Source organism: Orbicella faveolata, unplaced genomic scaffold, assembly GCF_042242905.1.
Source record: "Orbicella faveolata isolate gen_17 unplaced genomic scaffold, um_ofav_v1 contig_12, whole genome shotgun sequence".
NCBI lineage: Eukaryota > Metazoa > Cnidaria > Anthozoa > Scleractinia > Merulinidae > Orbicella > Orbicella faveolata.
In genome coordinates, this window is record NW_028301539.1 from 30,142,681 (window position 1) to 30,165,976 (window position 23,296).

Genomic DNA, 23,296 nt, shown 5'->3' on the forward strand with positions numbered 1-23,296 from the left:
AAAATTAAGACATCAAGTATGGATGATGCAGTCGTGACAGCCCTCTCCTCCCACCAACGTGGCCTGGGTTTGATTCCAGCCCAGTGCCATATGTGGGTTGAATTTGCTCTGCAGGTTTTTCTCCGGGTTCTCCGGTTTTCCTCCCTCCACAAAAACCAACATGTCCAAATTCCAATTTGACCAGGATAGAGGATCCACATGAAAACCGGCTAAGGCTGACATGGCTTCCTCTCTAAATATTGTAATTTATTTATTTTATTTTAGTTATGTATGTTCATGTCTACATAACCCGACACAAGCTGGTTGAGTGAGTATGAAACTTAAAACGTTTGGCTTTTTTAGTAAGTGTGATTACCATAGCTTTAGAATTTAAACCACTCTATAAATCAAATATATTATACAATAAACATAAAGTGGCAGTTTTCTATGGTTAGTAATACAATGACCAGACCATTAAGGGATTTCTTATAACCATGCAATGAGATGCTTTAATAATCAGGCATGATAGCTGAGTTTTAACAATCATCTTGACCCATGAATGACAAAATACCAGTATTTCAAAAATGAGATCTGAATTTTATTTTATTGGGAAACTTTCACTCAGAGCTTACATGTATGCACAACTATGAGAAATACCTATCATGAAACAAAATTCAAAGAGGGTTTATAATATATTGTCAAATATTATTGCATGACCAAATACCAAGAAAGAGAGTTGTAAATAATGATAAACTAAGATGTATTTTTAATGATATTCCAGGCATCTGAAAATCAGATTAAACTATGGGTGTTGACAGCAGAACTCTGTATGCACATATGAAACAAGATGTTCTTTCTGGCAGTCTTTAAACTAATGTCTGCGGAAGAATGCCCGGCATGACTTTTGTTGTACTCCTAGGCAAAAGTATCGGTAGACAGCCTGAGACGAATTATGTTGATACTATCCAACCTAGAAATAACTCAGACAACTTTCAAAACATTACAGCTGAGCATTCAAGGGATACTTTCTGCACCCATTTACTAGAGCTGTCCTGTCAAGTCTATTTTGGGAATTTTTGTAAATGGTTATTTAGGAACTTGCCCTTGAGCAAGTGCCTGCTCATATGACACTATTGTCATTGTTATATTGTTATATTCATGAGGCAGTTTCTTTTAAAATTCAGAATATCCCTCTAAACTTTACACCATTTCTCCATAGCTTTCAGCGTCAAAAGCCTTCCTTGCTTTCTTGAGTTCTTCATTCATAGTCAAGAGATCCTAAAATAAAGGAAAATAACGAGGAGCAATTGAAAATTTTAGAAAAATTATATTGAATTTCAACTTAGTTATTTTAAAATTCTTTAATGGGATATAATGTATTTATCTGATCAGTCCTTGAAACATAGCAAAGTGCGATGAAGAAGAATGAAGAATCTATAAAATCAAAAAATAATTATACAAATAAATCTGTTATCACAGGACAAATTCCTCACTTTGACTCTGACATATTTCTTTGGATCCTTTCTGATCAAGAAGACAATATCCTCGACATGCACCTTTCCTTTTTTTACCAACTTCCATTGCCTTTAGTGTCTGGAGAAAATTCATAGAATTTTATTTTATGTTCAAGATGGGTTCGTTTTAAATAAGATATCAACAAAGTTGTTACTACATTAATATTCAAGATCAGGACTCAATTTTCAGGAAAAAACCTTGGGGTGAGTTGACCCCTAAGTTTTCAGATTTAGTCGCCAGCAAAAGGATTTCAGTGGAAAGCGTGAAAAGTTATTGCCAGTGAAAAAAAATTGGTCACATTGGCCACCCCAGCGGTCGCAATGTTGAGCTCTGTAGATACTTCATTCTATAAAAATTATACAATGATTACAATGATGAGTATGATAAGAGATATAACAACTTATCTTTCATCTTTACATATGGGGTTCTCTTACTGACTAGCTGGTGAATCGGAAAACATTTTGAGAGTCTTATTCTGGTTTGAGCACTGCAGTTCTCTTGTGCTTGGTACTCAGGCACAACCTCTCTCCATCAAATTCAGCCTTTCATCTAGAATCTTTATGGAATTCTTTACTTTAACTGGACAAACATGCTTAAGGTAACATGCCATTAAACGAATCTGCTATTTCTGCAAGTCATTTTACCCTTAAGTAGCATATATATATACCTCCCATAAGTAAGGAAAGCTGTATGGAATTGGTGATTTATTTAATCACAATAAGGCTATATATGTGTACAAAGTCTTGTTTTCTTACCATTTCTGTGATGTATTCTACAACAAGATCTTCCAGCAAATCCACAGATTCAGTGAAAGGTACTTGATCATCACCAAAGCCAAACATCATGCATCTCACTTAAAGCAAAAGGAAGGTTATTTAGAGACTCCACTTGAACCTCCACTAACAGACACCTCCTGAAGGCGTACACCTTCCATAAATGGACACTTAGTAATGGTCCCAGCTACATACTTGTAACCACTGCATTATTTACTTCCCATAAGCAGACATCTCTCACAAATACAAACACTTTTTCTGGTCCCAATGGTGTCTGCTTTTGGAAGGTTCAACTGTATATAAATTGGATCATGTGTAGTAAAGGCATTTGCGGTTGAGTGTCGATCCATACCCTTGATTGATATCCTCGATCAACACTCCATCGACACCTGGGTTGACATGCGAGCAACAATTGATTGACATTTCAGTTGACAGTTGGTTGAGAGTCAGCTAATTTTTGATCGATGCATATGAGATGGTCGACACTTGGCTGACTATCAACCAACTGTTGATCAAATGTTCATGAGTGTCAACTGAGTGTCAACCGAGTATCGATCAGGATGTCAATCAAGATGTCAATCGAGGGTGTGATCAATAGTATCAATTGACACTTGACCACAGATGCCTTAAGTGCACATGATCCTAAAAATTTAAATATTTTCTTGAGCATTATTGTTCTGAACATGTCACATGATGCAGCCAAACCTGGGGAATATCAGATGATATCCCCAAACGATATTCCCCAGTTTTTAAAATTTGCTCCTTTTGCTTGGAGGTTCAGTTTTCACCCCTGCTATATTGTTAAAAATTTTAAATAGTACTAAACATTTCCAGCAAAGTAGCAATATTTTCTGACACCGCAGAATTATTTTGGCAATAACAGCTTAGATTACAGAGGTCGCCACAGAAGAGCAACAGTATGTAAAAATATCTGAACGATAATAAGCACAATAACCTCATCTGACATGAAAATGCCAGGAAAACTGTCCACTACTCGGAACAAACAACGTCCGCGGAAAAATATCTGTCCGTATTTCGCGCCAAATTGAGGCTATCGTTTCTATCATTTGCTTTCCATTTACGCTAAAATCAAACATCCACCACAAATAAATAACATTGATATACATTTTCTATTGTAATGGATAACTAAAATTTATCTTCCAACTTACATTCCTTGTGGAAAAGCCTTTTACGTTTTCCTGTGGTTTCTGCCTGGTTTGACTCGGATTCGTCCTGCAAACAAAACGACCTCAACTGGTGTTGGTTCGTTTCAAAGCAGACTGAATCCTCCATCGAGAAAACTCTCAAAACGAAGAGTTCGTCAGCAACCTAAAATATATCCTTGAAAATCCGCCAACTATTATAATTAAAAACACAAAAAGTACCTCAACTTCATCTTCTACGTCCGCCATGTTTTTTGTTTCGGTGCCGTGTTCGGTACCAGTTTCTTGGCGTCGTAAACTTAGTAGTTCCCAGGGCTCTGGCTCGAGGTAGGCCTTATCACGGTTTTCGACGCCATCTTCCCGGATAGGCAAAGCGGTCAGAAATTACAGTGTTTGTATGGAAATCCGATGGCGAATGATGTTTTTTTTTTTCCAAACGTTAAAATACTCCAGGTAGAAGATTGCATTCACCACGTTTTAAGGATGTAGCTTGGCTAGAAGACGCTCAGTAAATTTGTCTAATTCAGCCATGCTTTTGTCTGTAATTTTTTTTCCCGCGAACCGCGCCTCTGCCCAGCCAAATTCACAAATTGTATAAAATTCAGTTTTGGGGAAAGTTATTTGCCATCGGATTCCCGTACAAACACTGCTTTGCCTACCCGTCAAGATGGCGTCAAAAACCGTGATAAGGCCTATTCGCCATTTTCACATCGCCCATAATGCACCTTGTTTGCCCCCCAAAATTCTGCATAACCTTTGTTTCCCATTTCCCCTGGGTATTACAGTCGTCCCAAGAGAAACTGAAGACAATGCTTATGCAAAATTTTGGGGGCAAACAAGGTATATTGTGGGGGATGTTGAAATGGAGAATTAAGGTCCTCGGAAATGGGATTTGCGGCATTCTTGAGGCCAAGTCAGCGCATTATAATGTCTCATTTTTTGTTTTAACTCAGGGGGTTCGATCGAACCCTCCGACCCCCTCTCCCCTTCCCCTTAGATCCACCCTGGGCGGCTGTTAGCGCGATTTCAAAATAGTTGGGCGCGTTTTCGCGGGATATCATTTGTTTAGGGTTGAATTTCACTGATTTACAATATCTTGCTATAGATCGACAAATGGGCTGCTCTCTTTTCAAACTTTGTTATTAATGGTAGGTGGAGCTTTCTTACAGGCAGGTAAAGGGTAATGAAACAAGGAACGATAAATTTGAACCAAAGATCTGAATTGACAGAATTGGTAACTGACAAGGTAACTATGAAAGCGTCAATTTATAAATGTAAGTCAAAAATGGTTTACCCTGTACTGATATTATTTCGATTCTCAGCGGACATATAACAAAGTTGCGCAGGGTGAAAGTGAACATTTTAAGGAGTGGAACTGACAACAACATCACACTTTATTTGGCCCCATTTAGTAATCCATATTTACAATTATTTCAAATAATGTTTTAAAAAATGCTGGAACATGCTTTTGCAGGTTCCCTCGGGTTATTTTTACCAACCGGGGCCGGTAGTGAAGATTATTAAATGATTAAAAAGGATTCGCTGTTTTCAAACTCACGTTCTCAACATCCGATCCAGTCACACAATCAGGAGTATCATCTTTTTCAGTGCCTTTTTACGGTTCCCACGCGGGTTTTACGGTGGGGCTTTCTCGGTTTTAGCTTAAAGCCGAATTTATACCCGCCAGAAATTCGGCAATGTGTTGATCTAACTTCTGCCGTTCGCTGTCTTGATATTCTGGTAATTCAATGCTAGCTAGACCTGCAAGTTGTTCCCAGCTTCCCTCTGTCATGGCCTTCAGTTCAATGCCGGCAGAAATCATCTTACGCATCCCTTCTCGGGCGTTCCGAATATCATTCTCGAAAGGCCGCGTTGGCACCCTGTCGACTTTATGCAACTGGCAGAGATTTATGATCAACTTGATGCTGTGAGATGAGCAATGTGCAGCAAAGAAATCTACTAAGTCCTGTGCACATTCTTTTTTCTTGAGATCAGGTCGTTTGTCGTGATGCTTCGTTGATCTGTAGCAAGGCTGTTTGTTCATGAACATGTTGATATTCCCTCCCCTCTCGCGACGAAGCAGTTGGATTGCTTGTCGAAACTCGTCGTCCATCAGCATAAAATACTCGCCATGAATTGTGTTTCGACGTTCACCGTAGAAGCAGTTTCCATATCTAGCGTGGAAAATCAACCGGTTGTTGGAGTCTGTCAACCTAACATAGACGACGACCGAGGCGGCATAATCAACTTTTGGATTCCGTTGCCTCGACTTTTGTCCAACACGACACATCGGCCCATCGAGACATTTGTAGCTGATGTGGTCTCTCTTTCTCTCTGTGACATGGTAAAACATGGCACAAAAATGAGCTTTAGTGATAGCCAGTGGGTTTCGTCCTCCGACTTTATGATTTTCTGTGTGATCGTGTACAATAGTGACCTTATCACACTCTTTAATCTCGCTCAACTGGACTGACGCCCAGTCTCGCGGCGGGGAAAGCTGTTGGAAGTCGATTGCCTCCACCGTATTCCAGTCCATAGTAATAACTACAATATGATTCAAAGGAGCGAAAACCACAAAAAGTTGACATAAAGGACTCGGACCAGCTGTTATACTCTGAGGGGTAACATTTTTAGATGAAGGTGGGCTACCTGGGTTACATTCCGTTTTTTCGATGACAGTGTTCCCGCTTCTTTCATGACAAATAAATTTACTGACAAGTCGTGGCTTTCCAACCAGATTATACACCTTGATGCAGTTGTCGCCGTTGTCTGTGATGACGAGGTGGTTGTTTGGGGCAAAGCAAACATCATAAGGTCTTACAAGGTGCTCTGTTATTGTTTCGTTTCCCGATGATCTTGTGTCACCAGTGTCTCCTACTAGGTTGCGATACAACTCGACACAAGCTGCACTTCTCTTGGCTACTGCCAGCCACCCTTGCTCAGAGATTGTAAGCCCTGTTTCGCTTGGCACTGAAAATCCTTCCGCCATGAACCCACGGTTTTGCTCAGGCAGTGAACAAATGATCAAAAATACCACTGATTGCACTGAATAAATTTATGTTGCTTCACTAATTGCTGTACGGCGGCTTATTCAGAAATATTCAAATATCAACAAAGGCCGGTGAACCAGAAACACCGAGGGAGAGTCGATGAAACAAGTAAAGCTAATGCTTTTAGCCGAAGAATCATCAAGAACTACCTTTCTTTGGAAGGGTTGAAAACAAGACAAGCTTCGAAGTCTCTATGGACCTATCTCTCCCTGGCAAAATGACTAAAATGTCGGTTCGAACCAGCAAATGTCGTGTTGCATTTATAATAACCATGAGCAGAATTTCTCGGAAAACGGACCATTTCTGAGAAAAAGTGATGTAATTATCTAAAAATAATTTGACAGATCGCATGTTACATAAACACTGTAGATTTTTCCAGAAGTAATTAACATAACGTCGTTGCTCAAAATAATTCGAATCGTAAGGTTTTTTTATCTTGTAGGAAGAGACATAGAAGCCTCAGAGCACGACGTAATTATATCCTTATGTTGTTCTTCGTATTTGTGTTCATTTTAGACTTCGTTTTTTAAGCCCAATAATTTAACCGAGGCAAGACTAGGTAGTTAGGGAACTGATGTTTGTAGGGGCCTGTAGGATGCGCCCGTACGAGTAATTTTCATTCAAAATAACGTACCCTTATGTAAAAACCTTTTTTGTGGGAGTTTACATCAGGAGACTGGGTTATAAGAGTAGTTTAGCGTGTTGTGAAAACATCAGTGTAAACTGACTCAGTCAATATTACCTCAAGCCGTGCGATTTCTCACAAGGCATAATGACTTTGTAGGAAGTCCGTACAGAGGTTTCACAAAGAATAAGGAATTCTCACATGCACAGTTCCAGACACAAAATCTCTTCCAACTTTCGTTTTGTATAATCCAAACGAAATATTCCCAACGATAAGTCCCCCTCTTCCATCGGTTTTGGAATTAAGCGGTAGTTGAACCTAAGAAAATTGTGTTATTAATCTTATTTTGCTGGTTAAGTTTAGTCCCAGCGTCCCAGTTCAGTGTGCCTCTCTTTAGAAACTTTCACAATGTCACCTTGACTATCCGCTGTTGCTGACACATCAACAGGAAACTTTCAAGCTACTGAGAGTTGTTTTGCTCAGTACGCCAGTTTTTGCTTGATCGGCTGAACACAAGGAAAAACACTAATAAGTGTTTCAGCGTACATTAAAAAACCGTGAATTCTGAGTTTACATAAAGTACGCAATTATGATAATCTAATAAAGGAAACAATATGTAACATGTATAATAAAAAAGTTTATGGAGATATGGACAAAACTGTGTAGGAAACAAAAGCATAATCGACTGAGTCAAACGTACTTTAAAAAAAGGAATTATTTCACTTGTTCGTGCTAGACACAATGTTTATGAGCAAATCTGAAACTGATCTTTGTGAGTGATGGTAAAGAAGCACTTTAAACTATTTCTGTTGTGTTGAATATGTTAGTTGACTCGTGATAAGATTATCACGGTACGAACAGCCAATTTAGTGGAATAATCGGCGATCTTTTTATTTCAGCAAGAACTCCTTGAACGTGTTGGTCCAACTTTTGTCGGTCGCTGTTTCGATATGCTGGAAGTGTGATGTTTGCAAACTCAGCAAGTTTATCCCAGTTGTGTTGAGTCATGACTTTCAGTTCAATACCACAAGAAAACATTATTTTCACCCCTAGTCGAGCATTCCTGATATCTGTTGCCAGAGATATTTCTTGACCGCCGGGTAGCATATCCACCAGTTTGTACAACTGGCAAAGATGAATGGTCAATTTTATACCGTGTGGTATACAATGGAGGTTGTAGAAATCTACCATATCCTTTGCACAATCCTTCATCTTGAGATAGGTTTTTTTGCCGTGTCCTGTCGACCAGAAGCAAGGCTGTTTGTTCATGAACATATCAATGAAGCCTCCCTTCTGATCTCGAAGCAGATGAACGGCTTGTCTGAATTGTTCGTCCGTCAACATGAAATATTCTGCATGGGTAGTACTTTCATAAGCACCTTCGTAGCAATTGCCATATCTGGCGTGAAATAAAAGCCGACCATTTTTCTCCGTTAATCGAACATAAATGACGACCGTTTCAGCAAATTTCTTTCTATCTCCTCGTTTTCCAACCTTGCACTCTGATTCTTTCAGACAAGAAAATCCCGTGCGGCTAGTTTCAGTTACGTGGTAAAACATCGCACAGAATTGAGCTTTGGTGATCGCCAAAGGATTAAATCCTCCAACTCTGTGATTTGCTTTGTGATCTTGAACTGCGCTTGCCTCGTCACAAACTAAACTCCTGTTGAATTGTACAGAACACCAATCAGCAGGAGAACATACCAGAGAGGAGCCCAGGACAATTAAATTGATCCAATCAAGGTTGATAAGGAGTACATCGGTTGCACTTGTGACAAATAGCCGAGATGGAGGCCCTGGACCGATGACTAAATTTTGAGGGATTCGAAATGCTGTAATCAGCGCCAAGACACTTCCCATTAAAGGAAATTCCACTCTGTCGGAATTCAAATCTCGTACGATCAACCGTTTCAAGCGATCATTACCAATCACAATTTGATTTGCTAGTTGTGGACCTCCTTCCAATTTATAAATCTTTATTCTGTTATCCCCAATGTCTGAAACAACGAGGCTGTTATTCGGCGCAAAACACACGTCGTAAGGAATCGAAAGCCCCTCTGTAATTCTTGTAGTCATCCAGGGGACGCACTCATCGACACCCTTGCCGTAAAGTACAACGCAGTTTTCACGTTTATTTACAACAGCAACCATTCCCTGATCAGAAACGGCTATTCTATTGCCTTCAAAGTTTTGAAGCGTACCTCCGGCCATACCTGCGATTTGACGGATTTGCCGCCGAAGAACAAGCCAAGACAAGGCAAGTGCACCTCGCAACCACAACTCGACTCAATCCAAATAGAATTGAGCGGTTTTCGACCTTTTTGTCCGTCCAAAGTGAGAAAAGAATCTTTCAAGCAAATTTAAGACAAACGTTTTGGGTTAAAGAGTTAAATAATTTACCGAGAAAATGGTGTGACAGCTATTCTCGGAAAACCCTGAGCGGTTCCAAGAATTGCGTGACTGGTACTTTCGTTTTCATCACGCCAATGTTTATCTTCTCGCTCAACGTTCAATATCATTTTCGTAGCTCGCTGGCAATCATACTACACCATGCAGTTGGCTTAATTACTCTCTGGTTGCGTTCCTTTGGGGTGATCTGGATCAAGATCAGTGATCCAAGATCACTCTGATCATGGTGCATCAAAGCAACCGATGAATCCCCTCTGGTCACGGATTCATCGGTTCCTTTGATAAAACATGATCAGAGTGATCTTGGATCACTGATCCTGATCCAGATCACCCCAAAGGAACGCACCCTCTGATTTATTTGGTCAAAGCCTTTCAGCTTCTTAGTTTTGTCTTTACATGGGGAGTTTTGTCACCGCCTGAATTTCATACACCTCACGTGGTTGCTCACTTGCGTGAGAGCGTTTTGGCTGTTCTGGGAGAACTTCTCATGAGATAAACTTTGACAAGCGAGCAGTGCTAAAGTCAATGAGCAGTCTGTACTGGAGTAAGAATACGAGACTTAATTATAGTACGGGTGCGACTTTCAGTTTCAAACTCAAATGGTTTATAATTTAAGCTGTATCAGGTTTCCATCCAATCCCATTTCAATAAACACTGTACACAGTCACGGTCTTCTATTCACCTGGCCAGCAAATGAGAAGAAAGTACGTGCGAAGGTAATTGGATTGAGATTTGAAAATCGTGCTCGTATTGAAACTGGTGTAACTTTCCAATGCACTCGCTCGACGAACTCTGCACGGGGGACTTTAGGACGGTTTTCATTCAATCCAAATTCCTGTTTGAATGTTTGGAAATTTCCGTTGAAATTCTAAACTTTCTACGGCTGGGAATTTCCGTCAGTTCGTTCGATTTGTTTTTTCAGAATGTCGAATGAATAGTTCACATTTCGGAAATTCGACAACTGAGATTTTCTGGATGCTTTCAGTTTTCAGAGTTTCGGAATCTTTGGCCGAATGGGAAGTGCCCCTAGCTGTCTACCTTTCCCGCACTCTCACATCCCCCCCCCCCCCCTGCCGCTGCGATCCCTCCCGTCCACTCTGCACTAGTACTGCTCGAGTGAACAAACCAAGAACCACTTCTTGGTGAAGTAGAGTACAATTTTCTTGGTGGTTATCGAAGAGGTTCAGCCGTTTATACATTTTGGTCGTCCGCGGTGATTTGGTTTCTTCTGCTTTTTCTTCATCTTTAGTTCAGTTCTCGATAATCGATAATTATAAACAGAAACACCTTGAAATTTCGATTTCTTGCACTTTACACCCACACGTGAAAAAAGAAAACAATACCGAAACACTGGAATAATTTAAGTCCAAGTGACTGACAGCACAAGATACTTTTTTAAAGAAAAAAATCATACCTCAGCTATGTACGTAACTACTATTTAAACCCATAACAACTGAGGTTCGATCATTTTAAAAAAGATGTTTTTTTCGACACTGAAACAGCTGGCCATGGTTGGCTTAACACGAAAATATCTACTACCTGGGGGCCAGAGGCAGTTTATTTTTCTTTCTCGCCATCGCGAGGAGTGGTGAACCCTTGAAAGCACATAAAAACAATTTTAAAAAATTGGACTTAGTGTAATCTGCCACCTAGTTTTTAAGAAAATAAGTCCATCAAATATATCTGATTTGACGAAGTTCAAGATTAATATAATGGGCTGAATAAATTTGTTTTTAATCAATGACATCAATGTTACCTCGTGTAGAATTTTATGTGTTGGAATGTACACTAGTTTACTGTTAAATCTGTACATCCACGTAAAGCAAAAACGCTTAGTGACTTCAAAGGAAAAATATCCAAACTATGGTGGTAATTGTCGCCCACAAGGTTTCCCGGTTCTAGCTTAATCGGGTGTCGCCATGGCTTTAGCGAGTGTGTTAACATTCTTTTTTCATGCAAATACTGACGTCATTTGCAAATATCCACTTGGCCACAAAACAACGCCTGTGCTAAAATTCCAGGCTCTAAATCAACTAAACCTTCGAGTACAATAGCGTTGATTCCTGCTGATTTGAAAGCGCAAGTTTTGGCATTTCTTCCCTTGAAGCTTGTGCCACATTCTCGGCAAAATTTTAGCGTGTACAAAGGGTAAGTACGATTTATTCTGTCCGTATTGGCTTCAATTTCGTAGTTTATAAAATAAAAATAAAAACGTTTGCGCCTTGACGCAAGAGATATTCGTCCAGACAATAGCAGACTCGCTTTTACGTGAGTCTGGGGTGCTTTTATGGTCATGGTATCGACTTCAAGTCTGGTCGTCAGCATACTTTGATTTATGCGTGTGTGTTTTACAGGTTTAGTTCTGCCGGTATGCAATTTTCACGCAGGTCCTTGTTTGATACTTTCTCTAAGAACTTTAGAGTCCGGCGTTTTAATATTTCAGAAGATTTTCTCTTATATAGGTGGAAAGCGTGAGAATTGTTAAACGAACTAAGCCTTGAGGAAACAAATGGAGAATACTTTATATTATATAACACATATATCATGTGTCTTAAATTTTTGACCATTTCCATTAATTTTATGTTTTTCTGGTTTTACCAGACAATTGTGGAATTGGATCAACACATCTGATGTCATCAGTTTGAGCAAAAAGGAAAACGAAAAGAGTTCCAAGTAAACAAGAAGACTAATAAATTTGGAGACTTTTTTTAACAAATGTAAAATATTAATATTTTAAAACTTGTACAGAGAGGATATTTATGAAGAAAATTGAATTGAGTGAAAACTGTATATACAATTAAAAGGATTATATTTGATGTGTAAAGAAGCCACGAGTATGCCTAACATTATTTGCACAATAAAATTGCATGTTACACCTGTCATGAGTATGCCACTTTACTTGTTTTGATATTGTGCAATTCCAGCAGTTCCCAGAGCAGCGAGGTGTGTTTCTGTGGAAGGGATATGGAAATTACTGGGGACATCACACTCAAAATTTAAGACATCAAGCATAGATGATGCAGTCATGAGAGCCCTCTCCCCGACCAATGTGACCTGGGTTTGACTCCAGCCTGGTGCCATATGTGGGTTGAGTTTGCTCCCCAGGTTTTTCTCCAGGTTCTCCGGTTTTCCTCCCTCCACAAAAACCAACATGTCCAAATTCCAATTTGACCAGGATAGAGGACCCATGTGAAAACCAGCTAAGGCTGACGTGGTTTCCTTTCTAAATATTGTAATTCATTTGTTTTATTTTATTTATGTATGTTTATGTCTACATAGCCCGACACAAACTGGTTGAGTGAGTGTCAAACTTAAAACGTTTGGCTTTTTTAGTACCGTAATTTCTGGCAGATTACCCGCGGGTAATGCGTTAATTTTTCAGTAAACTACCGTTGCTGCGGGTAATAGGGTGGTGCGGGTTATCTGATAATTTTTTAATCTTCCCGTAAGTATTTAACAGTAATTATTATAGTGCTGACAGAAGATAAAACAAAGATAACAGTCATTAAATATACGCTTACCACAAACCTGTGTAATGCCTCATTTGTTTAAACGAGAAACATGTCCTATCAACTCTTGTATCGTGCTTTATTTGCTATAAAATTCTTTTAAACGTTGATTGATTATAGCTGATGCAAGTTGGATGAAATCATACAAAAAAAATTCCATATAAACAAATTTTTCGCTACGTGTTTGTGCTTTGATAGTTTTCTTACCTTGTCAATTTCACAGCTAGTTTTTTTTTTTGCTTAGAAAAATTCTCACCTAAACCTTTTAACGTGTCTTTTATTGTGGAAAACACAAAGCCTAACTGAAACATGATGCCGACGTTTGTCGGCACGCGTGCAGTGAAAAAATAGCATTGACTCTGATAAAAAAAAAAAAATGCAAGAATACTCAACGCATCAGCGAAATATTCCTAGCTAGCGCTGCCTTGAGTTACAGAGTATTTTCCCGTTTCAAGCAATTTCTTAGACCCAGTAGAACCTGAGATACCATAAATATCTTGGTGATCTGTTGAATTCATGGCGCCGCATAATTAGTGGAACGTGATAAAAAATATAATTGTCGGCACGAGTGTAAACAAAACACTGACAAGTGAAGAAATAATACAAAAATACTGGACGCATCAGTGGAAAATTTACAGTTAGTACTGCCTTGATTTAAAAAGTATTTTCCCGTTTCAAGCGATTTCTAAGACCAAGTAGATCCCGAGATATTGTTTTTTTGAGAAAATTGCGAGCCGAATTTTACAAGTCAGTTCAACTCTCAATGAATATCGAAAACAATGGGTGTAAAAATTTACTAATTGCACGCTGGAAATTGCTTTGTTAACAAAAACAATGAGTAAAGTTTTCTTCGATGCAAAATCGTTATAAAAGGCTAACTGACTCAATAAGTTTTACAAACATCAATCATTTACGATAAGTGCATCCACGAGTCAGTTACGAGTTTAATACGAGTTCAATTTAAAAATGCCTGGTTTGAAACGCCCACGACAAAGTTTCACATTTAAGTACAAGCTGAGAGTTATCGCTCGGGCAGATGAGATCGGTAACAGGGTACTTTTTGGCTGCCCATCACCCCTACCCAATAAGGATCTTTTACACTCATCCCAGCTTTCTCTTAACCTTACAAAAATGGCGCTAAACGATCGATTGCTCCAACAACGAACGCATCGCATTCTGTTAAGTCTTAAACATCAATACATTGGATATTTAACTTGTAAAATCAAACTTAAGAAAGTAATGCTGAGGAGAGTGCTTTTAACTGCCCTATTGGTGGCCAAGTAGCAGAAACTTTTATCTTATTCCAAATGGACACGAACATGAAAGGCTTAGTCTCGCTCGATCACTTCAAATTTGTGAGTTCTCGAACTATTTAGCATAACTTTCTTTTGTTTTTTGGTGCGGGTTATCTGCCAGTGCGGGTAATCTGCTGAATCTTTTTTCTCATTTTGGCAAAAAACGACCGGTGCGGGTAATCTGCCGTGCGGGTAAACTGCCGGAAATTACGGTAAGTGTGATTACCATAACTTTAGAATTTAAACCACTCTATAAATCAAATATATTATACAATAAACATAAAGTGGCAGTTTTCTATGGGTAGTAATACAATGACCAGACCATTAAGGGATTTCTTATAACCATGCAATGAGATGCTTTAATAATCAGGCATGATAGCTGAGTTTTAACAATCATCTTGACCCATGAATGACAAAATACCAGTATTTCAAAAATGAGATCTGAATTTTATTTTATTGGGAAACTTTCACTCAGAGCTTACATGTATGTGCAACTGTGAGAAATACCTATCATGAAACAAAATTCAAAGAGGGTTTATAATATATTATCAAATATTATTGCATGACCAAATACCAAGAAAGAGAGTTGTAAATAATGATAAGCTAAGATGTATTTTTAATGATATTCCAGGCATCTGAAAATCAGATTAAACTATGGGTGTTGACAGCAGAACTCTGTATGCACATATGAAACAAGATGTTCTTTCTGGCAGTCTTTAAACTAATGTCTGCAGAAGAATGCCCGGCATGACTTTTGTTGTACTCCTAGGCAAAAGTATCGGTAGACAGCCTGAGACGAATTATGTTGATACTATCCAACCTAGAAATAACTCAGACAACTTTCAAAACATTACAGCTGAGCATTCAAGGGATACTTTCTGCACCCATTTACTAGAGCTGTCCTGTCAAGTCTATTTTGGGAATTTTTGTAAATGGTTATTTAGGAACTTGCCCTTGAGCAAGTGCCTGCTCATATGACACTATTGTCATTGTTATATTGTTATATTCATGAGGCAGTTTCTTTTAAAATTCAGAATATCCCTCTAAACTTTACACCATTTCTCCATAGCTTTCAGCGTCAAAAGCCTTCCTTGCTTTCTTGAGTTCTTCATTCATAGTCAAGAGATCCTAAAATAAAGGAAAATAACGAGGAGCAATTGAAAATTTTAGAAAAATTATATTGAATTTCAACTTAGTTATTTTAAAATTCTTTAATGGGATATAATGTATTTATCTGATCAGTCCTTGAAACATAGCAAAGTGCGATGAAGAAGAATGAAGAATCTATAAAATCAAAAAATAATTATACAAATAAATCTGTTATCACAGGACAAATTCCTCACTTTGACTCTGGCATATTTCTTTGGATCCTTTCTGATCAAGAAGACAATATCCTCGACATGCACCTTTCCTTTTTTACCAACTTCCATTGCCTTTAGTGTCTGGAGAAAATTCATAGAATTTTATTTTATGTTCAAGATGGGTTCGTTTTAAATAAGATATCAACAAAGTTGTTACTACATTAATATTCAAGATCAGGACTCAATTTTCAGGAAAAAACCTTGGGGTGAGTTGACCCTAAGTTTTCAGATTTAGTCGCCAGCAAAAGGATTTCAGTGGAAAGCGTGAAAAGTTATTGCCAGTGAAAATAAATTGGTCACATTGGCGACCCCAGCGGTCGCAATGTTGAGTTCTGTAGATACTTCATTCTATAAAAATTATACAATGATTACAATGATGAGTATGATAAGAGATATAACAACTTATCTTTCATCTTTACATATGGGGTTCTCTTACTGACTAGCTGGTGAATCGGAAAACATTTTGAGAGTCTTATTCTGGTTTGAGCACTGCAGTTCTCTTGTGCTTGGTACTCAGGCACAACCTCTCTCCATCAAATTCAGCCTTTCATCTAGAATCTTTACGGTATTCTTTACTTTAACTGGGCAAACATGCTTAAGGTAACATGCCATTAAATGAATCTGCCATTTCTGCAAGTCATTTTACCCTTAAGTAGCATATATATATACCCCCCATAAGTAAGGAAAGCTTTATGGAATTGGTGATTCATTTAATCACAATAAGACTATATATGTGTACAAAGTCTTGTTTTCTTACCATTTCTGTGATGTATTCTACAACAAGATCTTCCAGCAAATCCACAGATTCAGTGAAAGGTACTTGATCATCACCAAAGCCAAACATCATGCATCTCACTGAAAGCAAAAGGAAGCTTATTTAGAGACTCCACTTGAACCTCCACTAACAGACAGCTCCTGAAGGCGTACACCTTCCATAAGTGGACACTTAGTAATGGTCCCAGCTACATTCTTGTAACCACTGCATTATTTACTTCTCATAAGCAGACATCTCTCACAAATACGAACACTTTTTCTGGTCCCAATGGTGTCTGCTTTTGGAAGGTTCAACTGTATATAAATTGGATCGTGTAGTAAAGGCATCTGCGGTTGAGTGTCGATCCATACCCTTGATTGATACCCTTGATCGACACTCCATCGACACCTGGGTTGACATGCGAGCAACAATTGATTGACATCTCGGTTGACAGTTGGTTGAGAGTCAACTAATTTTTGATCGATGCATATGAGATGGTCGACACTTGGCTGACTATACACCAACTGTTGATCAAATGTTCATGAGTGTTGAATGAGTGTCAACCGAGTATCGATCAGGATGTCAATCAAGATGTCAATCGAGGGTATTGATCAATAGTATCAATTGACACTTGACCACAGATGCCTTAAGGGCACATGATCCTAAAAATTTAAATATTTTCTTGAGCATTATTGTTCTGAACATGTCACATGATGCAGCCAAACCTGGGGAATATCAGATGATATCCCCAAACGATATTCCCCAGTTTTTAAAATTTGCTCCATTCGCTTGGAGGTTCACTTTTCACCCCTGCTATATTGTTAAAAATTTTCAATTGTACTAAACATTTTGAGCAAAGTAGCAATATTTTCTTACACCGCAGAATTATTTTGGAAATAACAGCTTAGATTAAAGAGGTCGCCACAGAAGAGCAACAGTATGTAAAAATATCTGAACGATAATAAGCACAATAAACTCATTTGACATGAAAATGCCAGGAAAACTGTCCACACCTCGGAACAAACAACGTCCGCGGAAAAATATCTGTCCGTATTTCGCGCCAAATGGAGGCTATCGTTTCTATTATTTGCTTTCCATTTAAGTTAAAATCAAACATCCACCACAAATAAATAACATTGATATACATTTTCTATTGTAATGGATAACGAAAATTTATCTTCCAACTTACATTCCTTATGGAAAAGCCTTTTACGTTTTCCTGTGGTTTCTGCCTGGTTTGACTCGGATTCGTCCTGGAAACAAAAAGACCTCAACTGGTGTTCGTTCGTTTCAAAGCACTGAATCCTCCATCGAGAAAACTCTCAAAACGAAGAGTTCGTCAGCAACCTAAAATATATCTTGAAAATCCTCCAACTATTATAATTAAAAACACAAAAAGTACCTCAACTTCATCTTCTACGTCCGCCATGTTTTTTGTTTCGGTGCCGTGTTCGGTACCAGTTTCTTGGCGTCGTAAACTTAGTAGTTCCCAGGGCTCTGGCTCGAGGTGGGCCTTATCATGCACGGTTTTCGACGCCATCTTGCCGGATAGGCAAAGCGGTCAGAAATTACAGTGTTTGTATGGAAATCCGATGGCGAATGATGTTTTTTTTTTTCCAAACGTTAAAATACTCCAGGTAGAAGATTGCATTCACCACGTTTTAAGGATGTAGCTTGGCTAGAAGACACTCAGTAAATTTGTCTAATTCAGCCATGCTTTTGTCTGTAATTTTTTTTCCCGCGAACCGCGCCTCTGCCCAGCCAAATTCACAAATTGTGTAAAATTCAATTTTGGGGAAAGTTATTTGCCATCGGATTCCCGTACAAACACTGCTTTGCCTACCCGGCCCGTCAAGATGGCGCCAAGAACCGTGATAAGGCCTATTCGCCATTTTCACATCGCCCATAATACACCTTGTTTGCCCCCCAAAATTCTGCATAACCTTTGTTTCCCATTTCCCCTGGGTATTACAGTTGTCCCAAGAGAAACTGAAGACAATGCTTATGCAAAATTTTGGGGGCAAACTAGGTATATTGTGGGGGATGTTGAAATGGAGAATTAAGGTCCTCGGAAATGGGATTTGCGGCATTCTTGAGGCCAAGTCAGCGCATTATAATTTCTCATGTTTTTTTTAACTTAGGGGGTTTGATCGAACCCTCCGACCCCCTCTCCCCTCCCCTTTAGATCCACCCTGGGCGGCTGTTAGCGCGATTTCAAAATAGTTGGGCGCATTTTCGCGGGATATCATTTGTTTAGGGTTGAGTTTCACTGATTTGCGATATCTTGCTATAGATCGACAAATGGGCTGCTCTCTTCAAACTTTGTTATTAATGGTGGGTGGAGCTTTTTTACAGGCAGGTAAGGGGTAATGAAACAAGGAACGATAAATTTGTACCAAAGATCTGAATTGACAGAATTGGTAACTGACAAGGTAACTAAATGTAAGTCAAAAATGGTTTACCCTGTACTGATATTATTTCGATTCTCAGCGGACATATAACAAAGTTGCGCAGGGTGAAAGTGAACATTTGAAGGAGTGGAACAACAACATCACACTTTATTTGGCCCCATTTAGTAGTCCATATTTACAATTATTTCAAATGATGTTTTAAAAAATGCTGGAACATGCTTTTGCAGGTTCCCTCGGGTTATTTTTACCAACCGGGGGCCGGTAGTGAAGATGATTAAATGATTAAACAGGATTCGCTGTTTTTAAACTCACGTTCTTAACATCCGATCCAGTCACACAGTCAGGACTATCATCTTTTTCAGTGTCTTTTTACGGCTCCCACGCGGGTTTTACGGTGGGGCTTTCTCGGTTTTAGCTTAAAGCCGAATTTTATACCCGCCAGAAATTCGGTAATGTGTTGATCTAACTTCTCCCGTTCGCTGTCTTGATATTCTGGCAATTGAATGCTAGCTAGACCTGCAAGTTGTTCCCAGCTTCCCTCGGTCATGGCCTTCAGTTCAATGCCGGCAGAAATCATCTTACGCATTCCTTTTTGGGCGTTCCGAATATCATTCTCGAAAGGCCGCGTTGGCACCCTGTCGACTTTATGCAACTGGCAGAGATTTATGATCAACCTGATGCCGTGAGATGAGCAATGTGCAGCAAAGAAATCTATTAAGTCCTGTGCACATTCTTTTTTCTTGAGATCAGATCGTTTGTCGTGATGCTTCGTTGATCTGTAGCAAGGCTGTTTGTTCATGAACATGTTGATATTCCCTCCCCTCTCGCGACGAAGCAGTTGGACAGCTTGTCGAAACTCGTCGTCCATCAGCATGAAATACTCACCATGAATTGTATTTCGACGTTCACCGTAGAAGCAGTTTCCATATCTAGCGTGGAAAATCAACCGGTTACTGCGGTCTGTCAACCTAACATAGACGACGACCGAGGCGGCATAATCAACTTTTGGATTCCGTTGCCTCGACATTTTTCCAACACGACACTTCGGCCTTTCGAGACATTTGTAGCTGATGTGGTCTCTCTTTCTCTCTGTGACATGGTAAAACATGGCACAAAACTGAGCTTTAGTGATAGCCAGTGGGTTTCGTCCTCCGACTTTATGATTTTCTGTGTGATCGTGTACAATACTGACCTTGTCACACTCTTTATTCTCTCTCAACTGGATTGAGGCCCAGTCTCGCGGCGAGCAAAGCTGTCGGTAGTCGATCACCTCCACCGTATTCCAGTCCATAGTAATAACTACAATACGATTCAAAGGAGCGAAAACCACAAAAAGTTGACAAAAAGGACTCGGACCAGCTGTTATACTCTGAGGGGTAAAATTTCTAGATGGAGGTGGGCTAGCTGGGTTACATTCCGTTTTTTCGACGACAGTGTTCCCGTTTCTTTGGTGACAAATAAATTTGCTGACAAGTCGTGGCTTTCCAACCAGGTTATACACCTTGATGCTGTTGTCGCCGTTGTCTGTGATGACGAGGTGGTTGCTTGGGGCAAAGCAAATATCATAAGGTTTTACAAGGTGCTCTGTTATTGTTTCGTTTCCCCATGATCTTGTGTCACCAGTGTCCCCTACTCGATTGCGACACAACTCGACACAAGTTGCACTTCTCTTGGCTACTGCCAGCCATCCTTGCTCAGAGATTGTAAGCCCTGTTTCGCTTGGCACTGAAAATCCTTCCGCCATGAACCCACAGTTTTGTTCAGGCAGTGAACGAATGATCAAACATACCACTGATTGCACTGAATAAATGTTTGTTCCTTCACGGATTGCTGTACAACGGCTTCCGATTCATAAATATTCAAATACCAACAAAAGCCGCTGAACCAGAAACACTTGAGGACGGTCGGTGAGAAAATTAAAGCTAACATTTTTTGCCGAAGAACGATCAAGAACCACCTTTCTTTGGATGGGTTGAAAACAAGACAAGCTTCGAAGTCTTTATGGACCTATCTCTCCATGGCAAAATCACCAAAATGCCGGTTCGAACCAGCAGATGTCGTGTTGCATTTATAATAACCATGAGCAGAATTTCTCGGAAAACGGACCATTTCTGAGAAAAAGTGATGTAATTATCTAAAAATAATTTGACAGATCGCATGTTACATAAACACTGTAGATTTTTCCAGAAGTAATTAACATAACGTCGTTGCTCAAAATAATTCAAATCGTAAGGTTTTTTTATCTTGTAGGAAGAGAGATAGAAGCCTAAGAGAACGACGTAATTATATACTTATGTTGTTCTTCGTATTTGTGTTCATTTTAGACTTCGTTTTTTAAGCCCAATAATTTATCCGAGGCAAGACTAGGTAGTTAGGGAACTGATGTTTGTAGGGGCCTGTAGGATGCGCCCGTACGGGTAATTTTCATTCAAAATAACGTACCCTTATGTAAAAACTTTTTTGTGGGAGTTTACATCAGGAGACTAGGTTATAAGAATAGTTTAGCGTGTTGTGAAAACATCAGTGTAAACTGACTCAGTCAATATTACCTCAAGCCGTGCGATTTCTCAGAAGGTATAATCACTTTGTAGGAAGTCCGTACAGAGGTTTCACAAAGAATAAGGAATTCTCACATGTACAGTTCCAGACACAAAATCCCTTCCAACTTTAGTTTTGTATAATCCAAAGGAAATATTCCCAACGATAAGTCCCCTCTTCCATCGGTTTTGGAATTAAGCGGTAGTTGAACCTAAGAAAATTGTGTTATTAATCTTATTTTGCTGGTTAAGTTTAGTCCCAGCGTCCCAGTTCAGTGTGCCTCTCTTTACAAACTTTCACAAAGTCACCTTGACTATCCGCTGTTGCTGACACATCAACAGGAAGTTTTCAAGCTACTGAGAGTTGTTTTGCTCAGTACGCCAGTTTTTGCTTGATCGACTGAACACAAGGAAAAACATTAATAAGTGTTTCAGCGTACATTAAAAAACCGTGAATTCTGTGTTTATATAAACTACGCAATTATGATAATCTAATAAAGGAAACAATATGTAATATATATAATAAAAAAGTTTATGGAGATATGGACAAAACTGTGTAGGAAACAAAAGCATAATCGACTGAGTCAAACGTACTTTAAAACATAGGCACGCAAGGCGTGCAAGAGTTATTTTTTTGTGAACTATAAGTCTCGGAGATAGGAGCATTCATGGAACTGTTTACAGTAATGATTTGGTTGATTTGACAAGTTTTTTTGGTTGCGATGTACAGCAAGAAAGAAACTGAGAGTTTATGATGTACATACGATGTTACATCGGTAATGGTAAGATAACTAAATAGTAAGCCATAAAATGTTTGACTGAACAAACTACAGTAATCTGACACGTCTCCAGATTAATGTAGATACCATCTTATTTTCTAACAGGCAATTTTATTCGTTCTTTGATACAACCAACACTGTGATTGGTCTGACACACGCACATGCATAAATCCCTCACTCACCGATCACGTAGCCCTTCCCCCCGGGGGGGGGGGGACTCCCTTATATGGGCTATATAGGTCTGTGCGGCCCCGAAGGGTATGGTTTTTCAACCGTTTTGGTCATAAATAGGGTATCGATTTTAGCTGATTTTGGTCATTTTGGTCATAAATAGGGTACGGTTTTTGCACTCTAGCCTTGATATGGGTATGCTTTAAGAAGAAGCCACTTTTTCATCATTATCGAAAAGAAAATCAACAAAAGCCCTTCACAAATTTATATGTTAACGGTAATTTAACATTGCCTTGAACTAGGGAGCTAATTATAACGCAGGTCTGAAACAGAGTTTTGATTTTAGGGTCAGGTCGTAAATAGGGTTTCGAATTTTCGGTCAGGTCATAAATAGGGTAAGGAATATCGCAGATTTTGGTCATAAATAGGGTAAGGGTTTTGGGAAGCGGGCCGCACACCCCCAACCAATTTTTCTGGGAGTACCCCCTCGGAAGCCCTTCCAGCCCCCAAGAGGAATTTTTGCTCAAAAATACTCAAGTTAAGAGAACTTTTCGCATTTTATACGAGTCGTAAGTTTACCCTTTTTACACAACACAACGCAACAACACTACTTCACCGAAAATTGACAGAAAGAGAAAAAAACCTCTCTGACACGTTGAAAGTCTGATTTAATTAAATTGCACTTTAACTTGGTGCCACACAGTCTTCAAAGAACATTTGAACAGTTTTCATACTTTTTACCCTTAAAAATATCGGACTGAAAAGAATATCATAAAATGCCCATCAAATAAAAATATTAAACTGCTACTGCAGAGACGTAAAACCACTCTAGAAATGAAAGCTGCTTTTTTGTTTAATATCCTGGGAACAATAGCCGATAACTTGTAAGCTCTAATTGAATTTACTCCCATATGAAAAACAAAAGTGTCGAGTTACCATTTGTAACTAAAAATAGTAAACATCTC

The 23,296-nt window shown here is 39.1% G+C and overlaps 4 protein-coding genes, 1 long non-coding RNA gene and 1 pseudogene across 6 annotated transcripts; 1 reads left to right on the forward strand and 5 right to left on the reverse strand.

Moving 5' to 3' along the window:
• Positions 1-555: 555 nt before the first annotated feature.
• LOC110060387 (transcription initiation factor TFIID subunit 13-like) lies at positions 556-3,739 on the reverse strand (annotated as a pseudogene). The gene is made up of 5 exons (XR_016205675.1): positions 3,653-3,739; positions 3,437-3,500; positions 2,250-2,347; positions 1,473-1,572; positions 556-1,257 (listed from the first exon to the last, which is right to left on the reverse strand). The product of XR_016205675.1 is annotated as a transcription initiation factor TFIID subunit 13-like (transcript).
• Positions 3,740-4,800: 1,061 nt separating this feature from the next.
• On the reverse strand, positions 4,801-6,666 carry LOC110060388 (uncharacterized). The gene has a single exon (XM_089283273.1). The coding sequence runs from the start codon at positions 6,417-6,419 to the stop codon at positions 5,088-5,090; it is 1,332 nt and encodes a 443-aa protein (XP_089139399.1). The 5' UTR covers positions 6,420-6,666; the 3' UTR covers positions 4,801-5,087.
• A 114-nt stretch (positions 6,667-6,780) lies between these two features.
• On the reverse strand, positions 6,781-9,761 carry LOC149117494 (uncharacterized). Its single transcript, XM_089283272.1, has one exon. It carries the CDS (start codon positions 9,314-9,316, stop codon positions 7,952-7,954), a length of 1,365 nt encoding a protein of 454 aa, XP_089139398.1. The 5' UTR covers positions 9,317-9,761; the 3' UTR covers positions 6,781-7,951.
• Positions 9,762-11,155: 1,394 nt separating this feature from the next.
• Positions 11,156-12,394, forward strand: LOC149117495 (uncharacterized). Its single transcript, XR_016205676.1, has 2 exons — positions 11,156-11,662; positions 12,116-12,394. It is a non-coding gene; the product is annotated as an uncharacterized LOC149117495 (long non-coding RNA).
• Positions 12,395-14,744: 2,350 nt separating this feature from the next.
• Positions 14,745-17,922, reverse strand: LOC149117496 (transcription initiation factor TFIID subunit 13-like). The gene is made up of 5 exons (XM_089283281.1): positions 17,836-17,922; positions 17,623-17,686; positions 16,437-16,534; positions 15,662-15,760; positions 14,745-15,446 (listed from the first exon to the last, which is right to left on the reverse strand). Exons 1-5 carry the CDS (start codon positions 17,860-17,862, stop codon positions 15,369-15,371), a joined length of 366 nt encoding a protein of 121 aa, XP_089139407.1. The 5' UTR covers positions 17,863-17,922; the 3' UTR covers positions 14,745-15,368.
• Positions 17,923-18,971: 1,049 nt separating this feature from the next.
• On the reverse strand, positions 18,972-21,982 carry LOC149117497 (uncharacterized). Its single transcript, XM_089283276.1, has one exon. It carries the CDS (start codon positions 20,586-20,588, stop codon positions 19,203-19,205), a length of 1,386 nt encoding a protein of 461 aa, XP_089139402.1. The 5' UTR covers positions 20,589-21,982; the 3' UTR covers positions 18,972-19,202.
• Positions 21,983-23,296: the final 1,314 nt, after the last annotated feature.

Bases quoted from the DNA above. Each gene is read 5' to 3' on its own strand.
- LOC110060388 (XM_089283273.1), bottom strand. From the start codon at position 6,419: ATGGCGGAAGGATTTTCAGTGCCAAGCGAAACAGGGCTTACAATCTCT.
- LOC149117494 (XM_089283272.1), bottom strand. From the start codon at position 9,316: ATGGCCGGAGGTACGCTTCAAAACTTTGAAGGCAATAGAATAGCCGTT.
- LOC149117496 (XM_089283281.1), bottom strand. From the start codon at position 17,862: ATGGCGGACGTAGAAGATGAAGTTGAG. The intron at 17,687-17,835 runs GTACTTTTTGTG...TTTTGTTTCCAG, and splicing joins ACGTAGAAGATGAAGTTGAG to GACGAATCCGAGTCAAACCA. The intron at 15,447-15,661 runs GTGAGGAATTTG...CCTTTATTTTAG, and splicing joins AGAAATATGCCAGAGTCAAA to GATCTCTTGACTATGAATGA.
- LOC149117497 (XM_089283276.1), bottom strand. From the start codon at position 20,588: ATGGCGGAAGGATTTTCAGTGCCAAGCGAAACAGGGCTTACAATCTCT.